The sequence below is a fragment of the Elephas maximus genome, chromosome 25 (genome assembly GCF_024166365.1).
Source record: "Elephas maximus indicus isolate mEleMax1 chromosome 25, mEleMax1 primary haplotype, whole genome shotgun sequence".
NCBI classification, from domain to species: Eukaryota; Metazoa; Chordata; class Mammalia; order Proboscidea; family Elephantidae; genus Elephas; species Elephas maximus.
Genome location: NC_064843.1, coordinates 18,900,733 through 18,922,489, shown reverse-complemented (window position 1 = coordinate 18,922,489; position 21,757 = coordinate 18,900,733). Strand labels below are relative to the sequence as shown.

At 41.4% G+C, this 21,757-nt stretch overlaps 1 protein-coding gene across 1 annotated transcript; it reads left to right on the top strand.

Moving 5' to 3' along the window:
• Positions 1 to 280: 280 nt before the first annotated feature.
• PARD6B (par-6 family cell polarity regulator beta) lies at positions 281 to 20,505 on the top strand. The gene is made up of 3 exons (XM_049869617.1): positions 281 to 720; positions 5,844 to 6,066; positions 17,972 to 20,505. The coding sequence occupies exons 1-3, from the start codon at positions 655 to 657 to the stop codon at positions 18,796 to 18,798; spliced, it is 1,116 nt and encodes a 371-aa protein (XP_049725574.1). The 5' UTR covers positions 281 to 654; the 3' UTR covers positions 18,799 to 20,505.
• Positions 20,506 to 21,757: the final 1,252 nt, after the last annotated feature.

Here is a 21,757-nt window from a genome sequence, read left to right as displayed (position 1 = left end):
GCACCCTCCCTGCCCTGGGCGGAAACTCCGTGGCCTGCGCATGCGCCCCCCGGCTCTCCTGCTGAGTCCAGAGGGGAGGCCCCCGGCTCCAGGTGATCCCGCCCCTCCTTCGCAGCGCTGGACCAATTACGCCTCGGTGGGCGGAATTTTCGAGTAGGCGGCCCGCCCACGAGCTGAGCGAGGCGTGTATCGATTGGTTGGCGCCGCGGGCGCAGGTGCGCGCTTCCCATTGGGTGTGGGCGGAGCGCGGTCTGCAGAGCCTTTCGGAGGCTGCAGGTGAGCGCGCGCACTGGGCTCGGGGACGCGCCCGCGGGCTCGCGGCGGAGGCTGCCGGGAGCGAGGCTGCGGCGCTCGTCGCCTCTGCTCCGCCCCCTCCTCCTCCTCCTGCATCGTCGCGGCCGCCGCCGAGGCCCGAGGGAGGGAGCCGCGTCCCCGCCCTCCGCGCCGCCAGTCCGACCCTCGATCCCGCCGCGTGAGGAGCCAGCAGAGCGGGGCTCAGGGCGAAGACGGGAGCCGCCGCCGCCCCCTGTGCAGGTGCCAGTGAGGAGGCTCCGGGCCACAGCCGCCCCCCCAGCCCGCCCGCCGCGCACTCGCTCCCCGCTCTCCTGTGCGGTGGCCCGGCCGGAGGAGGCCGCCGCGGGCTCGGCGCTCAGCATGAACCGCAGCCACCGGCACGGGGCGGGCAGCGGCTACCTGGGCACCATGGAGGTGAAGAGCAAGGTGCGCGGGGCCCGGCAGGGTGAAGCGGCGGGGCCGGGGCCGGGACACGGGGAGGCCAGAGCCGGGGGCGGAGGGCGGCGAACGCGGCTCGGGGGAGGCGAGGGGCCCGGCAGGGACCGCCTGGGGAGCTGCCCGGTGCCTGGGACGGCGGGGTGCGGGGTAGTGGGACTTGGAGACAGGCGGTGGCGGATAATAAACTCGCTGAGAAGGGGACGGGCGAGGGCTTGTATCTGCTCCTGGCCCTGATAGGACGACCCAGTGGAGCACTTAGTCTCAGTCCTGTTCCAGAATGAGAGTGAGGCCCAATCTGTACCCGAGGATGCGGAGGCATTTGAGTACAGTGTGGGAGGAAAGGTTTGGGGGAAATTCTGCGTACTGGGTTGACGAGTAGAAGCTATTTGGAATATCCCATGGTCATATAAAGTTACCCCTTCGTGGCTCAGGGGATCATCCGGTGGCAAAGGAAAGAGCCCAGTGTACTAAAGAGCCCTTTTCAAGTGAGCTATGTTTCCTGCAAGGAATTTTTCTAGCACTAACTTTGGTATGCATTTAATCTGTAAAATTTGCACTATCACCTTACGTTTGAGTGGTACTTTACAGTTTGAGTCTGGATGCTCTTTTCATTCCGTCGTTCTACCTTTTCACATCAAGTGCTTTCACCCTTGACCTACGAACGGTATGCCAATCTGGGGATAATTACCTCCGTATCAACTGAATTCCTAAATTGCAAGGCCGGGCGAGCAGGACAGTCTGTAGGGATTAGTTAAGGAATGCTTTCCAAAGGGGGTTTTGAACTGGAATTTGAAGGTGATCGGCAGCTGCGGGAACATTTTCAGCAAGCATTCCATGAATTGAAGAGCCGAAAGGAGTTTAGATCATCTAGCCCCATTCTCGTTTTACAGATGAGAAGACTGAGGCTCAGAAGGGTTATGACTTTCCCAAGCTCTGGTTTTGTGATAAAACCGTAAAGCCTTGATTAAAGCTGTTTCAGAGAATCACTTTCAGGCACTGCAGAATACAAAAAGTTCACTCGCTAGGCCCTGAGCACATTTAGAATACAGTTGGGAAGAGCAGAACACAGAATAGAAAAATAAAAGCATATCACCTTCAAAAATAACGAAGCACGTTGAATGTAAAACTAGTTAGAATGCACAATCAAGAAGCCATTTGAGCGAAGTGCAGTGGAATTAAGGAAAGTTTCCAGGAGCCTGTGGGTAGAATAGTTTTTATTGTCTAGGGCTGATAAACACAGTTCTGTAAGTTGCTGTAACTGAGAACCACATCAAGAATATGTAAATGTGTTCATTTTTAAACTTTATTTGCGACTTTAAGAACTCACCTATCAGGATAGGCACTAGTTTAAGGAACCGTTCTGTAATTATAAGCAATTTAAGAAATAGGTTCTTCCTTGTGTCCTCCTTGGAACCGTTGTAGCACATTGAAGTGGCTTGCTTGAACTAAAGGGTTAAGATGACTCAAAATCTGCAGAGCTTTTCCTCTAGCAGTCTGGTGGTGGTAGTGTCCCTGCCCATTGGTTGGGCTTTCTCGTCCCAGATTTGTTATAAATGTAGTTTGGGTTTGTGGGAGTTGAGGTTAAGAAAAGAAAAGCACTTGTGATACTGCCTAATCTTAAAATTCAATTTGTGGTCTTAATCTTGGTGGTGAGTCTTTAGTTTTTTATCTTAGGAAAAAATGAGTAGGGATTTGATAGTAGGGCTCAGTCGAGGTGCACTGATAATTACAATGAAAGTTATTTCTGGTACTGGGAAACTTTGAACACTTGGGAACTGGAACTTCAGGCTTTTTGCTCTTCATTTGTGAATCTTTCATATACTGTGGCCAAACTATATGTTGTGTGTCGGACCTGCCATAGTACACGTCTTTAGTGAGCCGGATCTCTTTAACAGAATCAAGGCATCCTGAGAGCCGGCACTGAATGAAGTGGTCCCACTGTTATTCTGGCTGCTGGTAACTCGGCATGGCACACAGGGACATGTAGTATGTCTCTGACACCTTATGTTTTAAATATGTGTTAAATGAAGCAGTTGTCATCTTAGTCATCAGAGATTTAGTCATCTGGACATATTTTCGAAACAGTATTTCCTTTTACACTGCTTTAGTGCTATCTCAGCTTTTTACAAACTGATCACTAAGCTGGTAAACAAAACTTGGTAGTGTGCAGACCCACGCTTTAGGATTTTTTTCTTCAGCATTGAAAACAGTAGCTTCAACTTTATTATCTTCGCTCATGGAGAGAGAAAATGGTGCAGATAAGAAAATAACGGACGGCGCAGAATCACTAGGGTGAGATTGGTGATAGTGCTGCCATGTGATTTTTTTCCTTTGGTAACTGATTTATCTTCCTAATTGCTTCTCCAGAGTTAGGAAAGTTTTTAACAAACACAATGATGTCCTTCAACCTTGGAACAGTGTTTGAACCATAAAACTTCCTAACTGTTAATTATGTTGTTGTTAGGTGCCATCAAGTCAGCAACCTTGTGTACGACAGAACTAAAGAAACACTGCCCAGTCCTGCACGATCCTTGCAATTGTTGCAGCCACTGTGTCAGTCCATCTTCTTGAGGGTCTTCCTCTTTTTCATTGTGACTCCTGGGCAAACAGAATATTAACATTAGGTTTGCATTTCTGGAATGCCATCTGATGCTGGGGAAGGAGAATCCTTACACATTCAGGATGGCCAGGACAGTTCAACTTACAGTGACCCTTTAGGACAAGGTGGAACTGCCCCATAGGATTTCCAAGGACCTGCAGGCGGATTTGAACTGCTGATCTTTTGGTTAGCAGCGGAACTCTTAGCCACTATACCACCAGGGCTGCTAGAACAAACTCATAAAAATTTGTTGCCGGACAAACTCCCACCCAACCCATAGATGGGGCTAAAAAACAGTTGTAAATAAATGGTGCACACAGTGAATAATTCCTTTGTGAATAGTTGCTGATTGGGTCTGAATTTTAACTCCTAGTATTTACTTCATGTAGTAAAAAGTTCTCTTAACCTTTTGTTTTGCTGCAAGAAGCATAACGATTTCTGTTGTTTTTTTCCTGCCAACATTTGCAAAAAGGCACAACTACTGTGAAGCTGTACAGTTTCCCATTGTTTTTAATCATACCATTTTAGCAAGAGAAGAACGTAGAGCAAAGAATTTTCATGCAGAGCTTTTGCAAAAACATCGAAGCCCTAAAATGTTCAATTACTAAATGTCATTCCCATTTATAGTCTCTGGGTGGTACAGATGGTTAAGTGCTAGACTGTTAACCAAAAGATTGTGGTTCAAACCCACCCAGAGGCACCTGAGAAGGAAGGCCTAGAGATCTGCTTCTGAAAGGTCACGGCCTTGAAAACCCTATGGAGCAGAGTTCTGTTGTGCACACATGGGGTCCCCATGAGTCAGAATCCACATAAGGCAACTAAGAACAACAACATTCCCATTCATGTACCAGAGGAAATGATAAACCCTGTGGGTGAGTCAGAAAGCAGTAGGGATTCCACGTTGTGATGCCAGAGTAAAGAAGATGCGGAGAAACCGTGACTTTTGATAACATCAGAAGACTAACTCTGATATGAAGGGTGTTCCCTGAGTGTTTGTTTATTTTGAAATGTGAAGGTGTGACTAAACTTTTTGAGAGCTTTAGGTATGAGTCGCCTTATTTTCTTGATAAATGTCAGTGTTTATGTTTCAGCAACGTGTTTTGGAAACTTTTAAATTTATTAGAGGGAAGAGGTGGTTTTAGTGTGTTTGAATTTTACTTTAAAATGAGCGGGTAGTTTGGGTATAAGCAAGGAGGATGACCAGCAAAAGCAGTGGATCCAGATATCCTGGAGGGCCCTTGGGAAAATGAATTGACATGTTGGTAAACTGCTGAAATTATTCTGGTAGGGACTTTCCCCACATGGTGCTTAAGGCCCTGTCTCAGGGGTACATTAGAGTTTCTTACTAACAATAGATACTTAGAGGGAAAACGAGTACAGTGGTCAGACACATTTGGGAAGCATTTGCTTAAATTTTTTTTAAAAAATCAACTCTGGGAGTTAACAGCCTTTAATATGCTGGTTTGCACAGCCATTCTTGAGACGGTGACTGTGTAGCATTTCCAGAATTTAAGTGACTGGGACAACTTTTTGAGGAAGGCTGATGAGCCTTTCTTAGGTTTCCACATTTGAGGAAATGCCATGGTAGTCCCATAGAGAGTTATAAATCGTGCTTATTATGGACTGGATGAAGCCAGTCCTTTGTGTGTCGAATAAGCACGACGTTAGTGATTTGGCAGTTGGAGACAAGTGGTGTGATTCTGGAGTGGGGAAGCCAATCTGAGTGTCAGAACTATGAAGAGAAACATTGGGTATGATGGAGGTTGCCATCCTCCCCATTTGTGTGATCCCTTAATACCTCTATGGTGTAATTATTCTCTTTACCCACTAATTGGTGAGTTTCTGGAGCAAGCTTGAGCCTTGAAATCTCTAGGGCCTAGCTTTGTGCCAGCTACATAAACATTTGTTTCTATAATTGGATAATTGTAGGGCATATATTTGATATATTAGTGAAGCTTCTTTTGGCTTTAACATAGGGAAGATGCTTCTTAGCTCTAGGCCTATTTTTTATGTACCTACCTCCGATAGAATAGTACCTTATGCCAAGGAGCTCAAAACCCTTTTTGTATATTTTGCTATTAATCCATGCCACATCCTGTGAAATCGTAGTTCCTTTTATGGGGGAGGAAACTTAGATGCTTTTTTGTTAATGCTCAAAGTAAGGACTTGGGCACATCTCTGGTACCCTGTGGCCTTTGTGAGGAGAGTACTGCTGTCAGGGTGTGGTCTGCAGACAGGGTTTGAGCTGAGTCACTGTGCTGGAACGTCCCCAGAGAGGCAGGTACCCCAGGGATTGAGTTGAACTGCTTCTCTTGAAGGGAACGCCCCTCAGAGCTGCAGCAGTGAGAGGGTACCTTCCTGCGCCTTTCTTATGCAGGTTTATCTCCTGCTAATGAAGTTTCTCTGACAATAGACTGTTGCTTTAAGGGGAATACTGTTTGTTAATATTTTTACGGCATTTTCTGTTACTTATGTTTGTTTTTTGAACTTTACATGTTTGTTGTATTTATAGTTTGGAGCTGAATTTCGTCGTTTTTCACTGGAAAGATCAAAACCTGGAAAATTTGAGGAGTTCTATGGATTACTGCAACATGTTCATAAGATACCCAATGTTGACGTTTTAGTAGGCTATGCAGACATCCATGGGGACTTACTACCTATAAATAACGATGATAATTACCACAAAGCTGTTTCAACAGCCAACCCACTGCTTAGGATTTTTATTCAAAAGAAGGGTAAGTACCACTGTTAATAAAAATTATTTTAGAAATAGAGGTAGTTTGTTTCCTGTTGGTAGGATACACAGACTTTGCCACAAACTTACTGAATAAACATTTTGTGTGTATCTTCTTGCTGTGTTAACTAACAAGTGGGTTAAAACATTTGTCATTGTTGGTTCAGTTAATATCTTTACGTTTCACTAAGTGTACTTTAGAAAATTTGTGTTTTTAATTACTACTTTTAACCTCTTAGGTTCTTTATATAAATTAGGAATTTATTGAATCTTCATTTGATTGAATGGATTATTGCCCATTCAGAAAAATGGTAGAAATCATATGGCTTTGGAGGCAGAGAGACATTCCAGCTTTTTTGGTGGCCGCTAACTTCTAAATCCTATATTTACTACTTAATAAATATGTGGAAGAAAGTTATTTAATCTTCCTCTGTCTCACGGACTGTATCTATAGAAAGACTGTAACACCATAGAGGATTACTGTGAAAATTAAATAAGCCAAGTGCAGTGCCTGGCGTGTAGTCAGCACCCAGTAAAATTTTTCTTTCACCTTTTAGGATATTTTCCATAGGAAAATGTAAAATTATTAGTTTAATTATCTGGAAAATTAGATAGCAAGTCATTATTTTGGACGAATGTAAGCATTGATATTCGTTTAGCAAAAAAAAAAAGTAATAACTGTTGTACTTGGCAAGCATTTTCAAATGTATTTTGAGTCCTGAGACTTTTTATTTTTTTAATATTGTGGCATCCTGTACGTCTGTATCTCTGATAGGAATTGTGGTGTCTGCCATTTATTCCTGTCTCTTGGGTAAATTGAGAGGTTTGAGAAGCCATTATCAGAGCAGGGAGCACAGTATTGGTGGGATAGTTGAAGTCTTACTCTGTTAGTAAACCAATCAGCTTGTGAAAACTCAGCTTGCTTGTGAAAATGGGTAGGGATTTCCCTTGAAGTGAAGCTTTAGTTCCAATCAGTTGATAAGCATTGGACCACTCCCAGGGCTTTGAAATTCCACTGATTATGCATCTTCGCTTTTCTGGATTTGGAGGAACTAAAGTCCACCAACAAAATAAACCTCCAAGAGTAACTTATGTCTGCATTACTTGACTGTTTACAAAATGCTTTCACACACACAAATTTTTCCAAAGACCCCTGAGATGGATACCACAGATAATTTTAACAGGGATATGACATAATTAATTTGACTGTTAAGGCTGAAGGAGTGGGCAGCAGTCTTTTACAGCAGAGAACAAGAGCAGGTAGTGGAGATGCTGCTGGAAGCTGCCACAGTAGAGGAGAGAGGTGAGAACAGAGTTTGTTGTTGTTGGGTGTTGTCAAGTGGACTCACAGCAACCCAAAGTGCCAGAGTAGAACTGCCTCACAGGGTTTTCTGGGCTGTAATCCTTATAGATGCAGATGGCCAGGTCTTTCTCCTAAAGATCCAGTGGATGGGTTCAAACTGCCAACCTTTTGGTTAGCCGAGTGCTTAGCTGTTGCACCACCAGTACTCCTTCAGGAACAGAGCAGTGGGAACATAAAAGGGAAATATTTGAGAGCCATTGCACTCACAGCTGAGTGGTATGGAGTTGAAGGGGAGTCTAGCAAAGAGCAGCTTTATGGCTTTGAGCCTGATGGCTGGGATAGTGCCATAAACACGCAAAATTGAAAGAGAAATTGATTTGGGAAAGAAAATTATGAGTTTGATCTTGGAACAAATAAACTTATAAGGCTGGCGAGTTGGGCATGCCATACAGGAAATTGAAAATGGTAGACCGGAGCTTTGTAAGAAAAATTTGACAGTTTGCTGAAAAGTGATAGCTGAAATATGGCAAGGTGAGACAGATGATCAGGAATAGGACCTTGGAAAGCTATGTATAGAATGCTGGAGAAAGAAGATGTCCGTATAGGAGAGTACAGGACAAAACATTTGAGTGGAACTTGGCAATTTGAGCAGAATACATTAAATAGTAATGTTGAATAACAGGTCTGTCTTGTTGTAATTTTCATTAAAAATTCAGTTGTTCTTTAGAATGTGTATGTAAATATAAAATAACTATTTTAAAACTAGAGCTATCTGATACATTTTTGTTGATCATCCCCTTTGTTAGAAAGATGATGGAAGTTGCGTTATACCACCACGTTTTTGTTAATGGAATTGCAATACGTGGTCGTGGAATCAGTCCTAACATCTTTTAAGAGTGATTATCTAGCATCTTCTGTTTCCTTTTAAGGTTGTTATTTCCTGGGTGCCTTAAAATTGGAATTGGACTTTTTCCTATGTTTTTTTCGAGCCCTTTGAAGGTTTTTATTTTTGATCTAGGAGTTGCAATTTAGAAATACGTATATGTGAACCAAAGTTTTCTGTGTAATTGAGGCAGAATTACCAACACAGTAACCCTTAAAATTAGAAAAAGAAATTAGAAATAGTCCATTCAGTAGAAAGATTTTAGTTTTAAAAACTATAAATTGAACACAAGTATGAATTTAGCAATAAATGGAAAGCAAGTGGGTTGACTTGTTATTACTTCAAGCCCTCTGCTGGCATCCTATTGCAACCAGAATAAAATCCTCCTGATCTGGGCTTCCCAACCTCATCCTCCTCCATTTTCTTGTTCCCTCATCACAGTCAGTGAGCCACATTGGCAGTCTTTCCGTTCTTCAAACTTGGTAAGCCTGTTCCTGTCCCTGCTGTTGCATTGTTTTTAGTTAGGAGCACTTTTCCTCCAGGCCTTTCTGTGGCTGCCTCCGCATCCTTCAGATCCTCCTTAGCTGAAATAACAGTTTCCTCAGAGAAGTCTCGTCTTTAACCCTACTTAAAGCAATCCCCCCTCCCACCTTTACCAGATTGCTCTCTGAAGACATGGAATTACCTAATTTACCCACGTGTTAACTCATTTATTACAACTGCATCCCCAGCGCCTAAACGGTGACAGACTTAACACAGTGCCATGTGATTCCTATTGATACTTTTTTCTTTTTTTTTTAAACAAAGCTCAACAGATGCTTAAGTAGAAGGCTGATTTTATGTGAACCTTAATGAACATTAAGTTCAGGAAACTGATATGAAGCATGACATTAAGCGTAGTTACATCTTACATTTTCAGCTTTCTTGGCTTGTTGACTCCAATTAAGGAATCCACAGGGCAATAGTTAACACTTAATATTGTATCAAGTGATTTTTAAAAAACAAATTTCATGATTTGAGACCAAGTGGTCTTCTTTCTTTTTTCATTTTTTGTGCTTTAGTGGAAGTTTACAGTGCAAATTAGTTTCTCGTTCAAAAATTTGTACACAAATTGTTTTGTAATATTGGTTGTAATTCCTGCGGTGTAACAGTGTGCTCAACCCCTGCCTTCCCACCCTGGGTTCCTTGTTCCCTTTGTCCAGTTTTCTTGTCCCTTTCTGCCTTCTCATCTTGCCTTTGGACAGGAGTTGCCCATTTCGTCTCGTATATCTGGCTGAACTAAGAAGCACATTCCTCACATCTGCTATTGTTTTATAGGCCTGTCTAATCTTTGTCTTTTTTTTTTTTTTTTGACAAAGATTAAAAAAAAATCTTTGTCTGGAAACCCTGGTGGCATAGTGGTTAAGTGCTACAGCTGTTAACCAAGAGGTCGGCAGTTCAAATCTGCCAGGTGCTCCTTGGAAACTCTGTGGGGCAGTTCTACTGTCTACAGGATCGCTATCGCTATGGGTCGGCATCGACTCGACGACACTGGATTTGGTTGTTTTTTTTTTTTAATCTTTGTCTGAAAAGTGGGCTTCAGGAATGGCTTCAGTTCTGAGTTAGCAGAGCGTCTGGGGGCTGTAGCCTTGGGGCGTTCCTCCAGTCTCTGTCCCAAGTGATCTTCTAAAATCTGATACACTCTACTAAATAAGTTTCTTTGAAGTGAAAGCTCAGGATTTAATGTGTATGGCTTAAACTTGAAGTTAGTGTTGTATTGCATATCTTGAAAAGTTTTATTATATTAAAAAAAAAAATTGTTAGAAGAAAACCCTGTGCTCTGTTTTCCCGGAAGCAAATCAAAACAAAAAACCTGGTATCGTAAATGTTATTTTCGTAAAGGGAATTCCCAGGTCTTTTGCCAACCTCCACCCCCACTGGAGTTTAGAGTAACACCACAATTTATTAGAGAGAAGGAAAAGAAAAGGCACAGAACAGAATTTTTCTTCTCTTCTTGTTAGGTTGCTCTTGTGCACTAAACAGTTTTAGAAAATATGGCCACACCTCTTAAAAACACCCAGGTCAATCCTGTAAGTTTGGAATACGGCCAAGGAAATGTGTAATTTTTAAAAGCTTCCCAGCTGGTCATGGTGATCAGCTGGTCTGGGATCTGTTGATACCTATGGCACCAACTCGTTGCCAGATCTAATCAGAAGATCTACACCAGAACGTCTCACTGTATCATAATCTGCGTTTGTATGGTGTCAGACAAATATGTCTACTTCTTAGACTTATCCAAAATTTGCTGGAAACACCAGAAGGGCCTTGCATTAAATGTGACCTCATGTAGTCCGTGCCCTTGTGGCCCGTATACTTGTAACGGGGCACCTAAATCATTTCTTTGACCTTTTCTGTGCACTGGGCATTATTTTGTAGATATATTTTAAGGTTACATTTTAATGAGTCAATTTAATTTAAAAGTGGTTTAAGGGATGTACATTTTAAAAGCAAATTGTAAAAAACAAAAGGTGTGACCTAAAAAATAAAGAAGAAATAGGGGATTACTATCTTAGAATATGACATCAGTTGCTTATGACCTGGGTGTCACGTTTTATTTTTCAGCCAGTCACAAACCCTCTTAAAACTGTCATCTGATTATTTTTCATATTTGTTTCCTCATCACCACTGCCTCTGCTCCAGGCCAGGCACCATCCTGAATTACTGCAGTAGCCATTGAGATTACCATCACTGTCCTGCTTAAAATCCTTGGTTTTCTTCCCGTTGCCCTTAGGCTGAAGTCCACAAACTTTAACACATTCCAGGAGATCTGTCTTTCTGGTTGGTCCCCGGCTCCTGCCTCCTCTCTTCCACCTTATAAGCACCATTGTTATTGTCCCCCAAAAATATGTGTTGTAAATCCTAACCTCTGTGCCATTTGGGAATGGGTTGTCTTTGTTAAGTGGACAGGATTAGTGTATGGTGTGTTTTGAGGCAGGATTAGTGTAGAGTGTATCTTGAGTCAATCTCTTTTGAGATATAAAAGATTAAAAGCAAGCAGCTAGCAGACAGAGATGGGGGAAGAGCAATGCCAAGCCACATGAAGGGCATCCAGGAGCAGAAGCTCAAAAGAAACAAGGACCTTCCTTCAGAGCCAACAGAAAGCCTTCCCCTAGAGCCTGCACCCTACATGTTAACTTCTAGCTTCCTAAACTGTGAGAGAATAAATTTGTGTTTGTTAAAGCCACCCATTTATGGTACTTCTGTTACAGCAGCACTAGAGAACTGAGACAGAATTTGGTACCAAGAAGTAGGAGTGCTGCTCTAACAGATACCTAAATGTGGAAGCGATTTTGAAATTGGGTAATGGATAGAGGATGGGAGACTTTTAAGGTACCTAAAAGTAAAAGCCTGGAGCCCTGGTGGCCAGTGGTTAAGAGCATGGCTGCTAACCAAAAGGTTGGCAGTTCGAATCTACCAGCTGCTCCTTGGAAACCGTGTGGAGCAGTTCTACTCTATTCTGTAGGGACGCTGTGAGTCAGAGTTGACGCGATGGCAACAAGTTTGGTTTTTAGTTTAATAGTAAAAGCCTGGATTGCCTTGAAGAGAATTACGGACGTCAAAGGCAGTTCTGGTGAGAACTCAGAAGAAAGTGAGGAGAGCTGTAGAGACAGCCTCTGTTGTCTTAGAGAATACGTATGGCACCAGCAACGGAATGTTGATAGAAACATGTACATTAAATGTGCTTTTCGTGAGGCTTTAAAAGAAAATGATGAACGTGTGATCGGAGAGTGGAAGTACGGTGATGCTTTTTATGCAGTGGCAAAGCACTTGTCTGAATTATGTTCAGATGTTTGGTGGCAGGTAGAACTTGTAAGTGGTAAACTTGGATATTTAGCTGAGAGATTTCTAAGCAAGATCTTAAAGGGGCCGCATGATCTCTCCTTGCCGTTTATAATGAAATATGAGAGGAAAGACATGAACTTGAACTGTGTACAGTGAAAACAGAACTTAAAGATTTGGAGATTCTGTTGTACAAACTAAGGACACATGACCTAGAATGGTCACCAAGGATGTGGCTACTCAAACTTCTGTTAGAGATGAATCGCGTGACTGATGGATCTAACCAACTACCACAGCAGAAAACCTACCGGCTTAGACTGAAGGAGACAGAGAAGAGAATGAAAGGAAAGAACACTGTCTGCCTCTTGGAATTCCACAGGCAGTAAACACGCCAAAGGAGCTACATCTCTTGTCCTCCAGGCAAAGAAAAGGATCATCCCTGGAGTAGCTGAGAAATCAGCAGAGCTGTTGGAAGGAGCACAGGAAGCAGGGCCTTCTTGGTTTTCAGAGGGTCAAAACGGTCGTCTCCTGGCTCTTAAAGGGTGGGGCCACAGCCTCCTAGGTTTCAAAGAATCAGATCTTCACCAGCTCGGTTCTGGAGGGTGGGGCTGCCATTAAGTTGTGCCAGCGGGATGGGGCCCCTGCCCAGAGCTGAGTGGGTGGAGCTGCTATGCCCAAGGAGCAGAAGAAAGGGGCCTGCTGGGACTGAGGGGATGGGGTTGTGACTCAGATGGACTAGGAAAACAGCTTCCTGAAGCCATTCTCTGAATGCAGAAATTATCAGACAATATCATTAATATCACATGCAAGTGAAATTTTTCTGCAGATAATTAAAAAATGGTTGCAGCAGTACATCAACAGGGAACTGCCAGAAATTCAAGCTGGATTCAGAAGAGGACGTGGAATGAGGGATATCATCGCTGATGTCAGATGGATCTTGGCTAAAATCGGAATATACCAGAAAGATATTTACCTGTTTTTTTTTTTTTTGACTGTGCGGAGGCATTCAGCTGTGTGGATCTTAGCAAATTATGGATAACGTTGTGAAGAATGAGAATTCCAGAACACTCAGTTGTGCTCATGAGGAACCTGTACATAGACCAAGAGGCAGTCGTTGGGACAGAACAAGGGAATACTGTGTGGTTTAAAGTCAGGAAAGACATGTGTCAGGGTTGTATCCTTTCAGCATGCTTAATCTGTATGCTTAGCAAATAATCTGAGAAGCTGGACTATATGAAGAAGAACACAGCATCAGGTTTGGAGGAAGACTCATTAACAACCTGCATTATGCAGATGATACAACCTTGCTTGCTGAGAGTGAAGAGGACTTAAAGCACTTACTGATGAAGAACAAAGACTACAGCCTTTAGAATGGATTACACCTCAACATAAAGAAAATAAAAATCCACACAACTGGACCAATAAGCAATATCATAATAAACAGAAAATTGAAGTCAAGGATTTCATTTTACTTGGATCCACGATCAATACTCATGGAACCAGCAGTCAGGAAATCAAACGATATACTGCATTGGGTAAGTCTGCTGCAAAAGACTTCCTTAAAGTGTTGAAAGCAAAGATGTCACTTTGAGAACTAAGGTGTGCCTGACCCAAGCAATGGTATTTTCACTCACCTCGTATGCCTAGGAAAGCTGGACAATGAATAAGGAAGACCAAAGAATTGATGCCTTTGAATTATGGTGTTGGCAAAGAATATTGAATATATAATGGACTGCCAGAAGAATGAACAAGTCTTTCTCGGCAGAAATACAGCCAGAGTGCTCTTCGGAAGTGAGGATGGCAAGACTTTGTCTCACGTGCTTAGGACACGTTATCAGGAGGGACTAGTCCCTGGAGAAGGACATCATGCTTGGTGAGGTAGAGGGATCAGTGAAAAAGAGGAAGACCCTCAACAAGGGGGATTGACAGAGTGGCTGCCACAATGGGCTCAAACATTGCAACAATTGTGAGGATTACACAGGACCGGACAGTGTTTTTTCTGTTCTGCATACGGTCACTCTGAGTCAGAACTGACCTGTTGGCACCTAATAACAACAACAAAAGCCCAGGGAGCTAAGCAGTCACTCCTGAGGGCCTCCACCCAGAATCCAGAGGGCAAGACCAACACCCAGAGGTGGAGGGTAGAGTCATTGCCTAGATGGTCTCAAAGAACAGATTATTTTCAGGCCTTGAGAGCTAAGGTAAATTGTTCTGTTGGGTTTTGGACTTGGTTGGTGCCTGTTATCCCTTTTCCCTCCAATTTCTCCCGTTTGTAATGGGAATGTCTGCCGTGTGTCTACCTTGTTCCACTGTTGTACTTTGGAAGCAGACAACTTGTATTCTAGATGTCACAGAGGAAGAGGAATTTCCCCCCAGAATGGAGCTTGGATTTGGAGTTGGTTTAAGGCTTTTGGGATTATGTGATGATGATGATGATGTGCTCGGGTGAATGTTTTCCATGTGGCAAGGACATGAATTTTGGGGGGCCAGAGGGTAGAATGTTACAGACTGCATTGTGTCCACCAAAAATACGTGTTGTAAATCCTAACTTCTGTGCTTGTAGTTATAGTCCCATTTGGGAATGGGTTGTCTTTGTTAACGAGACAGGATTAGTGTGGGGTATATCTTGAGTCAGTCTCTCAATATAAATGAGATTAAAAGCAAGCGGGAAGAGAGAATAACAAGCCACATGACGATCACTTAGGAACAGAAGCTCAAAGAGACTAGGACCTTCCCCCAGAGCCAACAGAGAGAGAAAGCCTGCTGCTAGAGCTTGCATCCTGAATTCTAACTTCTAGCACCTTAAACTGTGAGGCTTTGTTAAAGCCACCCGTTTGTGGTATTTCTGTTATAGCAGCACTAGATAACTAAGACAACCAGGGAGGCAGGCATCATATCTGTTTTGTTCTCTTAAGTCTGCAGCACAGAGCACAATGCCTGGCATATAGTAGATGCTCATTAAATATTTGATGATTCATTTTTGTTATAATAGGAAATGAGTCTTCAAAATTTGAATATTGCTTTAAGTAATGTTTAACTCCTAACGTTGCCAAGTCTGTTTCATTTAACCATTTTGGATTAGAGCAGGGGTTGGGTCAAATCCTCCCAGCTGGCTGTTTTTATAAATAAAGTTTTATTGGAAAACAACTGTGCTCATTTACATATTGTCTGTGGTTGCTTTGCAAAAACCTAAAGTATTTACTCTCTGGGTCTTGACAGAAAAAGGCTGTCAGGTACTGGATTAGAACATTAAAAATATTCTTTAATTCTTCCCTGTTCCTCCTTCAGTATGTCAAATGGGACCTCATGTTGAGCTTTCTCGATGCCTCTACCATGAGCTGTTCTTGTCTATTCTGCACAGGGTTGTTGATGGGATTTGTATAAAGCTGTGTGGTTTCTCAGAAGTGCACTTTACTCATGGTAGGCCTTTATTTCTTGTTTCCGTGCCTGCTGCTCACTAGTGGACACTTAGCAGTCTGGATTTGTGACTTATGACCTCCTGTGAGTTAAAAAACGAGATAACGGGTTTCAGAACAAACGTTTAAAGAGTTAAGAGGTTCACAGAGAGGGTGGCAGGGCACCTCTGAGGAACGCACATGTGCAAGGAAGTGAGACATCTCATCTGGCTGTTTAGAGGTTCTAGGTGGGTCCTTGTCTGTCGCAGTTAGCCGAGGGCTGGGCCGGGTAAGCGAGATGTCCTGAGCTGTCGCATAAGCCTGGGTTTGTACCAGTGGAAGGTGGCTACGCATCAGGTTTCCAAACTTTGCATCTCCCTCCGCGCTTAGTGCTCTGATCCGCATACTCAGGTAGAAAGTCGACTTCCATTCCCTGTGGACATTCACCTTTACACTTTCAACTAACACCCTGTACCCTGGCCTTCTGCCAAAATATTTCTTTTCCCAGTGGCTGGAAACTGATTAGCTAGATGGCAGAACAAAGGTGCCTTTGTACTGAGGCATATTGCTTTTGAGAATTTAGCAGAGAGTATTCAAACTGAGTCTGGATGTGATGCCAAATTATGCAGATTTGGGGGTTTTTGGGTCAGGTTTCCCATGAGTAGGTATGTGGGCAACTTAATTTTGTTATGTTTGTATGGTCTGGAAATTCCTTTCTTACTGTTATGTAGGCTTTCATATAGATTATTTTAAAATGAAAATGCTTGGTTTTGAGAAAACACATTCAGTAGAAAATTGTTTTTGATAGTTTTTTTGCCAAAAGAATTTGTATTAATGGATTTATGTTTAAAACCAAATTACAAGTAAATCTCTAAGTGAGGACAAAAAGTATCCCCCCTGCAATAAGGTATTTCTAGCCTTGAATGCTAATCTGAGAATAGTTTTTGAAGAGGTCAGACAGCTTCAGAAAAGAACAGCAGCGCTTTCCGTAGTTTGACACAAGTTTGACACTTAGCTTTCATTATGTAAAGTTGTTGTGTGGTACTGGCCTAGCAAGGAAACTAATTCTAGTTCTGGAAAGAACTGGGTTCTGGTTCTTTCTCGATGACTTACTGTATTCTTAATTTCCTGCTTATACAGTAAAGGTGATGATTTCTTACCAATAGGGAGGTTGAGGGTTAAATGAGATTTTACAAACTGAGGCAGGCTTTGCCAGTGAAGCTGGTGATATTACTGTTGTCTATAGCAGGAGCAGAGACTGGGGCTTTGAACTAGTTCTTCTGTATGAGGAGCCTTTGTCTCTTATTTTTACTGTTTTTTTTTTTTTTTTCTGGAAATTTCTGACTTTTTAGTTTCCATTTTCATTGACTTCTGACAACAGAAATGGGGGAAAACATGTAAATTTAGACAAAGGCAATGTTTAGCATTCTACCCTCATTCTGGTTTTTTTAAAAAAACACGATTTGTGTCTGCTCTTGGGTTAGTTTCTTTTTTTCCATCTTGTTTTCTGATTCGATTTTTTAAATTAATGGATGGTCTTCCTTCAGCTGTATGATTTAACAGTACCTGGGTTTAGGTGCCCTGTTTTCCCGTCGTTTACATCAGAGAGCAGAAATTGGTGGCTTGAGGAATGATTTCAATCCCTGGATGTGTTATTTGATCCAAACAAGGGTTTTTTAATTTGTTTTTTAAATTAGGTGTCAACATTTAAAAATGGGGATGATTTTACTCAAAAATATGGCTTTCTGTCATCTCTTGAAAAATTGGACTTGGCCACATGAATTCCTACAGCACCTGGGAGAAAGAACTGCCCAGACCTGAGGAGCAGCTGTGCCAGTTAAATGGGGCAGGGGTTCTCCAGTTTGGCAGAGTCCTCATTACTTCCCGTTGTGGCTGTCACCCACACTGACAGAATACCTTTGCACTTGCCATTTTCTCGCAGTAAAGGAAGACGTTAAAATCTTCCACTTCTGTCTCTTTCAAAAGGGGGAAAATGAAAGATGAACAATTCCTCCAGAAAACTGAGGGCGAGAATCTTTTAATGGTGGCCATGAAGACCAAAATTCCTGTGTTTGCTATGCAGCAGCTTGACTTAAATGTTTTGTTTCTAAGGGAGGGTTGTACTAGGGTAATGGTGGATAGCATGCATTTTTTTCCAATTTGGTTTGTTGTCATGCATCATGAGAGATTCGTTTTGCATGGCGACAAGTACTTACTGCTGCTGATAATAAAGCAGTGAACAAGATAATCAGTGATCGTTCTGAGTTCTGCTTTTTTATATATTTATATTTAATATTTTACCAGAAACAATTTTGTGATGTGTGCTGAAGAGGGCCACCTAGTGGTTCTTTTTTCGTATGGCATATCTGATTACTATTCTACATTATGATCTGATTAGAATAAGCTAATATTTAACTAGTTTGTTCACGTATCAAAAGTTCTGTACAGATTCAACTGCAGTTAAATGGTGTTTTTCACGGCCTTTCTCTATTTTATTTTTAAACAGAAGAAGCAGACTACAGTGCCTTTGGTACAGACACGCTAACAAAGAAGAAGAATGTCTTAACTAATGTATTGCGTCCTGACAACCATAGAAAAAAGCCACATATAGTCATTAGTATGCCCCAAGACTTCAGACCCGTGTCTTCCATTATAGATGTGGATATTCTCCCAGAAACACATCGTAGGGTGCGTCTTTACAAATACGGCACAGAGAAACCCCTAGGGTTCTATATCCGGGATGGCTCCAGTGTCCGGGTGACACCACATGGCTTAGAGAAGGTCCCAGGGATCTTCATATCCAGGCTTGTCCCAGGAGGCCTGGCTCAAAGCACAGGACTCTTAGCTGTTAACGATGAAGTTCTAGAAGTTAATGGCATAGAAGTTTCAGGGAAGAGTCTTGATCAAGTAACAGACATGATGATTGCAAACAGCCGCAACCTCATTATAACAGTGAGACCAGCGAACCAGAGGAATAATGTTGTTAGGAACAGTCGGACTTCCGGCAGCTCTGGCCAGTCTACTGATAACAGTCTCCATGGCTACACACAGCCGACTGAATCAAGCTTTCAGTTTGACGAAGACAGTGATGAAGATGACATAATTATTGAAGATAACGGAGCACCGCAGCAGATCCCTAAAGCTGTGCCAGCTGCCGAGAGCCTGGAGTCGTTGGCACAAATAGAACTCAGTTTCGAGTCTGGACAGAATGGTTTTATTCCTTCTAACGAAGTGAATTTAGCACCCGGAGCAAGTGGCACGAACACGGAATCTGAAACACGTGCTCCAGATCACAAACTTTTAGAAGAAGATGGAACAATCATAACATTATGAAACCGTCGTTAGAATGTTTTCTGAGAGAGGCTGCCACAGGGACTTGTAAGTTTGGCTAGTTTAAAGTGTGCATATACCTCTGAGCCAGTGATACGGAATAGGCATGAGAAAAATAGTATTGCAAGCTTAAAATGTTATTAAAATAGTAGTTTGATAATTGTTAATACAAACTCCGGTGGATCAGAGGTGAATATAAGTCTGTGAACGGTGGGGCCTTTGCTTAATGAAATCACATGCTTTTGCTATTTTGTCTGGAAAACTGGATATTAGAGCACATTTTCAGAACTCTGGGGGAGGGAAGACTGGATCATTTCCGTTTGAAGTGGTTGCATATTTAACCTGCTGTGCAGAGCCCAGTTAACTGTTTTTTTTTTTAATTCTAATGTGAAGAAGTCTGACGCTCTTTCAGTACCTTGGGGACCTGAGCTCATATGTTCCCAGCATTTTACTTTGATTTTTTAATGTTCCCGTGTTGCTGATTGTAACAAATTATTTCCTGAAATGCATTTTTTCCTAATTTCTGAGAGATCAAACCAGTTGGCTGTTTTAGGAGTTGGATCTCACATTATAAAGCACTGGGGCTATGTTCCTGAACTAGGAAATTCTGTAGCAGTTGTTCAAGTTGGTGTCTGTCCATCCTGTAGCTTACATATTTATGGACTAATTCCATGTAGGTATAGTTTATATTTTAAAAAGCAATCCCATTGACTGGTAATATGGGAGACCTCTCCTTTAACCTATTGTCCTCATTCCCAGTTTCACTGAAAAGCATCCCTTTTGTTTTTGTGCTGTGTTTTGTTGGTGTGCTTTTATACTCTCTTATTGTATTCAAGTAGTTTGAATTGTTTTAGATGGAAAAAAAAGCACCCAAACTTAAGAGATTTTTACACACAAGACAAACTTGTGCACTTTCTATACAAAAAAATTGAATTTTCTTAATGGGATTTCTAGGAACGCTGCCTACACTTTATGAGAAATAATATATTCACCTTGGACAGGTAGAGTTTATCACTGTTAATTTTATGAGGCTATTTATTACCTTCCAGTGCATCCACTTAGAACAAGGTAAGAATAAGGCTGCTAACTTTCCTTTGTTGCCTGATTTCTTTGGTATGTATCATTGTACGGTGGGCACAAGCACTGTGGTATGCTTGTATATAGAACTTAAGACTATTATGGTGTACATAAGTTCCCTATGGCTTATGGACATTTCTCCCAGAGTTATTTATTAATTAATTTTATGGTAGGGCTAGTATGAATACCTTTATAACAATTGTGTGCTATTAAAACAATGAAGAATCAACTGACTCCGTTTTGAAGGATATTTTCTCTATATGGTAAAAATATGAGAAGAAATAAAGTCTTGATTAAATGAAGATCACTTGACTCAAAATACTTACGTGTATTTTGTTCATATTACCACTAAACATATTATCACCGAACTATTAACGGACTGCACAGCAATATGTGATACCGTGCAGTTTTTGTTGAATTCACTGAAATTCTTCCATTTGTCTACTCCTGTTTTTTAATGGCGTTCCAGCTTTAACGTTCTGTGAGCCTCAGAAATTTTGACTCTAGAATGACAAAATAATGTTCATGTTCAGAAGGCTAAATTTCATTTATGATGTTAGCGGTGCAGGGGTTCAACATTTAAGTAAGAATACTTTCACACACTACCTCTCTCTTTTTTTTTTTTTTTTTTTTAACAAAGTTGTAACATCTAAAGTTTTGGGGAAAAAAATACTTCAGGGCTTGACTTTTTGTACAAATTTTAACTGTAAAATACAAATTTATCTTGTGTATATTAATGAAAATGGAAATCAAAGCTGCTAGTGCTTTTTATTTTAATTATCCTGCTGAGAATATGTGTCACTGGTGTTTTTAACTGTATCTCTGTCATTTAAATTATCGGCGAAATAATTATTAGACATATTGTAAAACCAAAAGGCCTTGGTTATACAATAAAATATCAATTCATTGGTAGTCTGAATTGATTATTTCAAGTGCACCTTATTAACAAAAATATCAGTGGATTCAGCATAAAATTTTATGGTACTGAATGTCAAGCCTGACTGTGAATTTTGTTCTGTATCGTAAGTAGATGTATGATAATGTTCTCATGAGCTGTCAACAAGATATATGGACTTTTGTGAACTATGAATTTTCTAATTGAATTTTACATGCTACAACATGATTTTTACATGAATGCTATACTTTGTTTAAACTATCAAATGTCAGTATTTTACTACAATTTTATTGCAAAATGTACGTTATCACTAAATGGACTTTGATTTTAAATAATCAAATTAGTTTTAGTTGTATATTATTTTTTACAAATAAAGATAGACTTGCATAAAGCCTACTTTCTTGTTTTAAAATACGTGAAAACTCACCAGATATTTACCACGCAGCATTGTATAAAGTGGGATAAGGAGAAAATTGCTGTTAAAACAAGACCTTTGCTTCCTTAACTTTTCATTGTTAAAAGATAAACACCAAGTTGTATGTGAATTACTGCAACTGTGTGTGGATATATATACGGCTGTGGATTGGAAGGTAACGTTAAAAATTAGTTAATTCTGAAAGCAGGAAAAGATTAGGCATGGTGTCCACTCAAAGTTATCTTTAACATTGTTAAAGATTATGTAAAACAAAAGTAGTTTGTAATGTGACTGTTGATTATATTCTGAAATTCAGATTCACTTTTGAGTTATGCGTATCTGTTACTCTCCTGGAAACCCTGGTGGCGTAGTGGTTAAATGCTACGGTTGCTAACTGAAAGGTCGGCAGTTTGAATCCGCCAGGCACTCCTTGGAAACTCTACGGGGCAGTTCTACTCTGTCCTATAGGGTCGCTATGAGTCGGAATCGACTCGACGGAGTGGGTTTGGTTTTGGTTTTTGGTTACTATTCTATATGGCATTACCTATATGGATTGAATTTGGTTTCTACTGAAA

Coding starts and splice junctions, on each gene's coding strand:
- PARD6B (XM_049869617.1), top strand. CDS start 655: ATGAACCGCAGCCACCGGCACGGGGCGGGCAGCGGCTACCTGGGCACC. Junction 721..5,843: donor CCATGGAGGTGAAGAGCAAG/GTGCGCGGGGCC, acceptor TTGTATTTATAG/TTTGGAGCTGAATTTCGTCG. Junction 6,067..17,971: donor GATTTTTATTCAAAAGAAGG/GTAAGTACCACT, acceptor ATTTTTAAACAG/AAGAAGCAGACTACAGTGCC.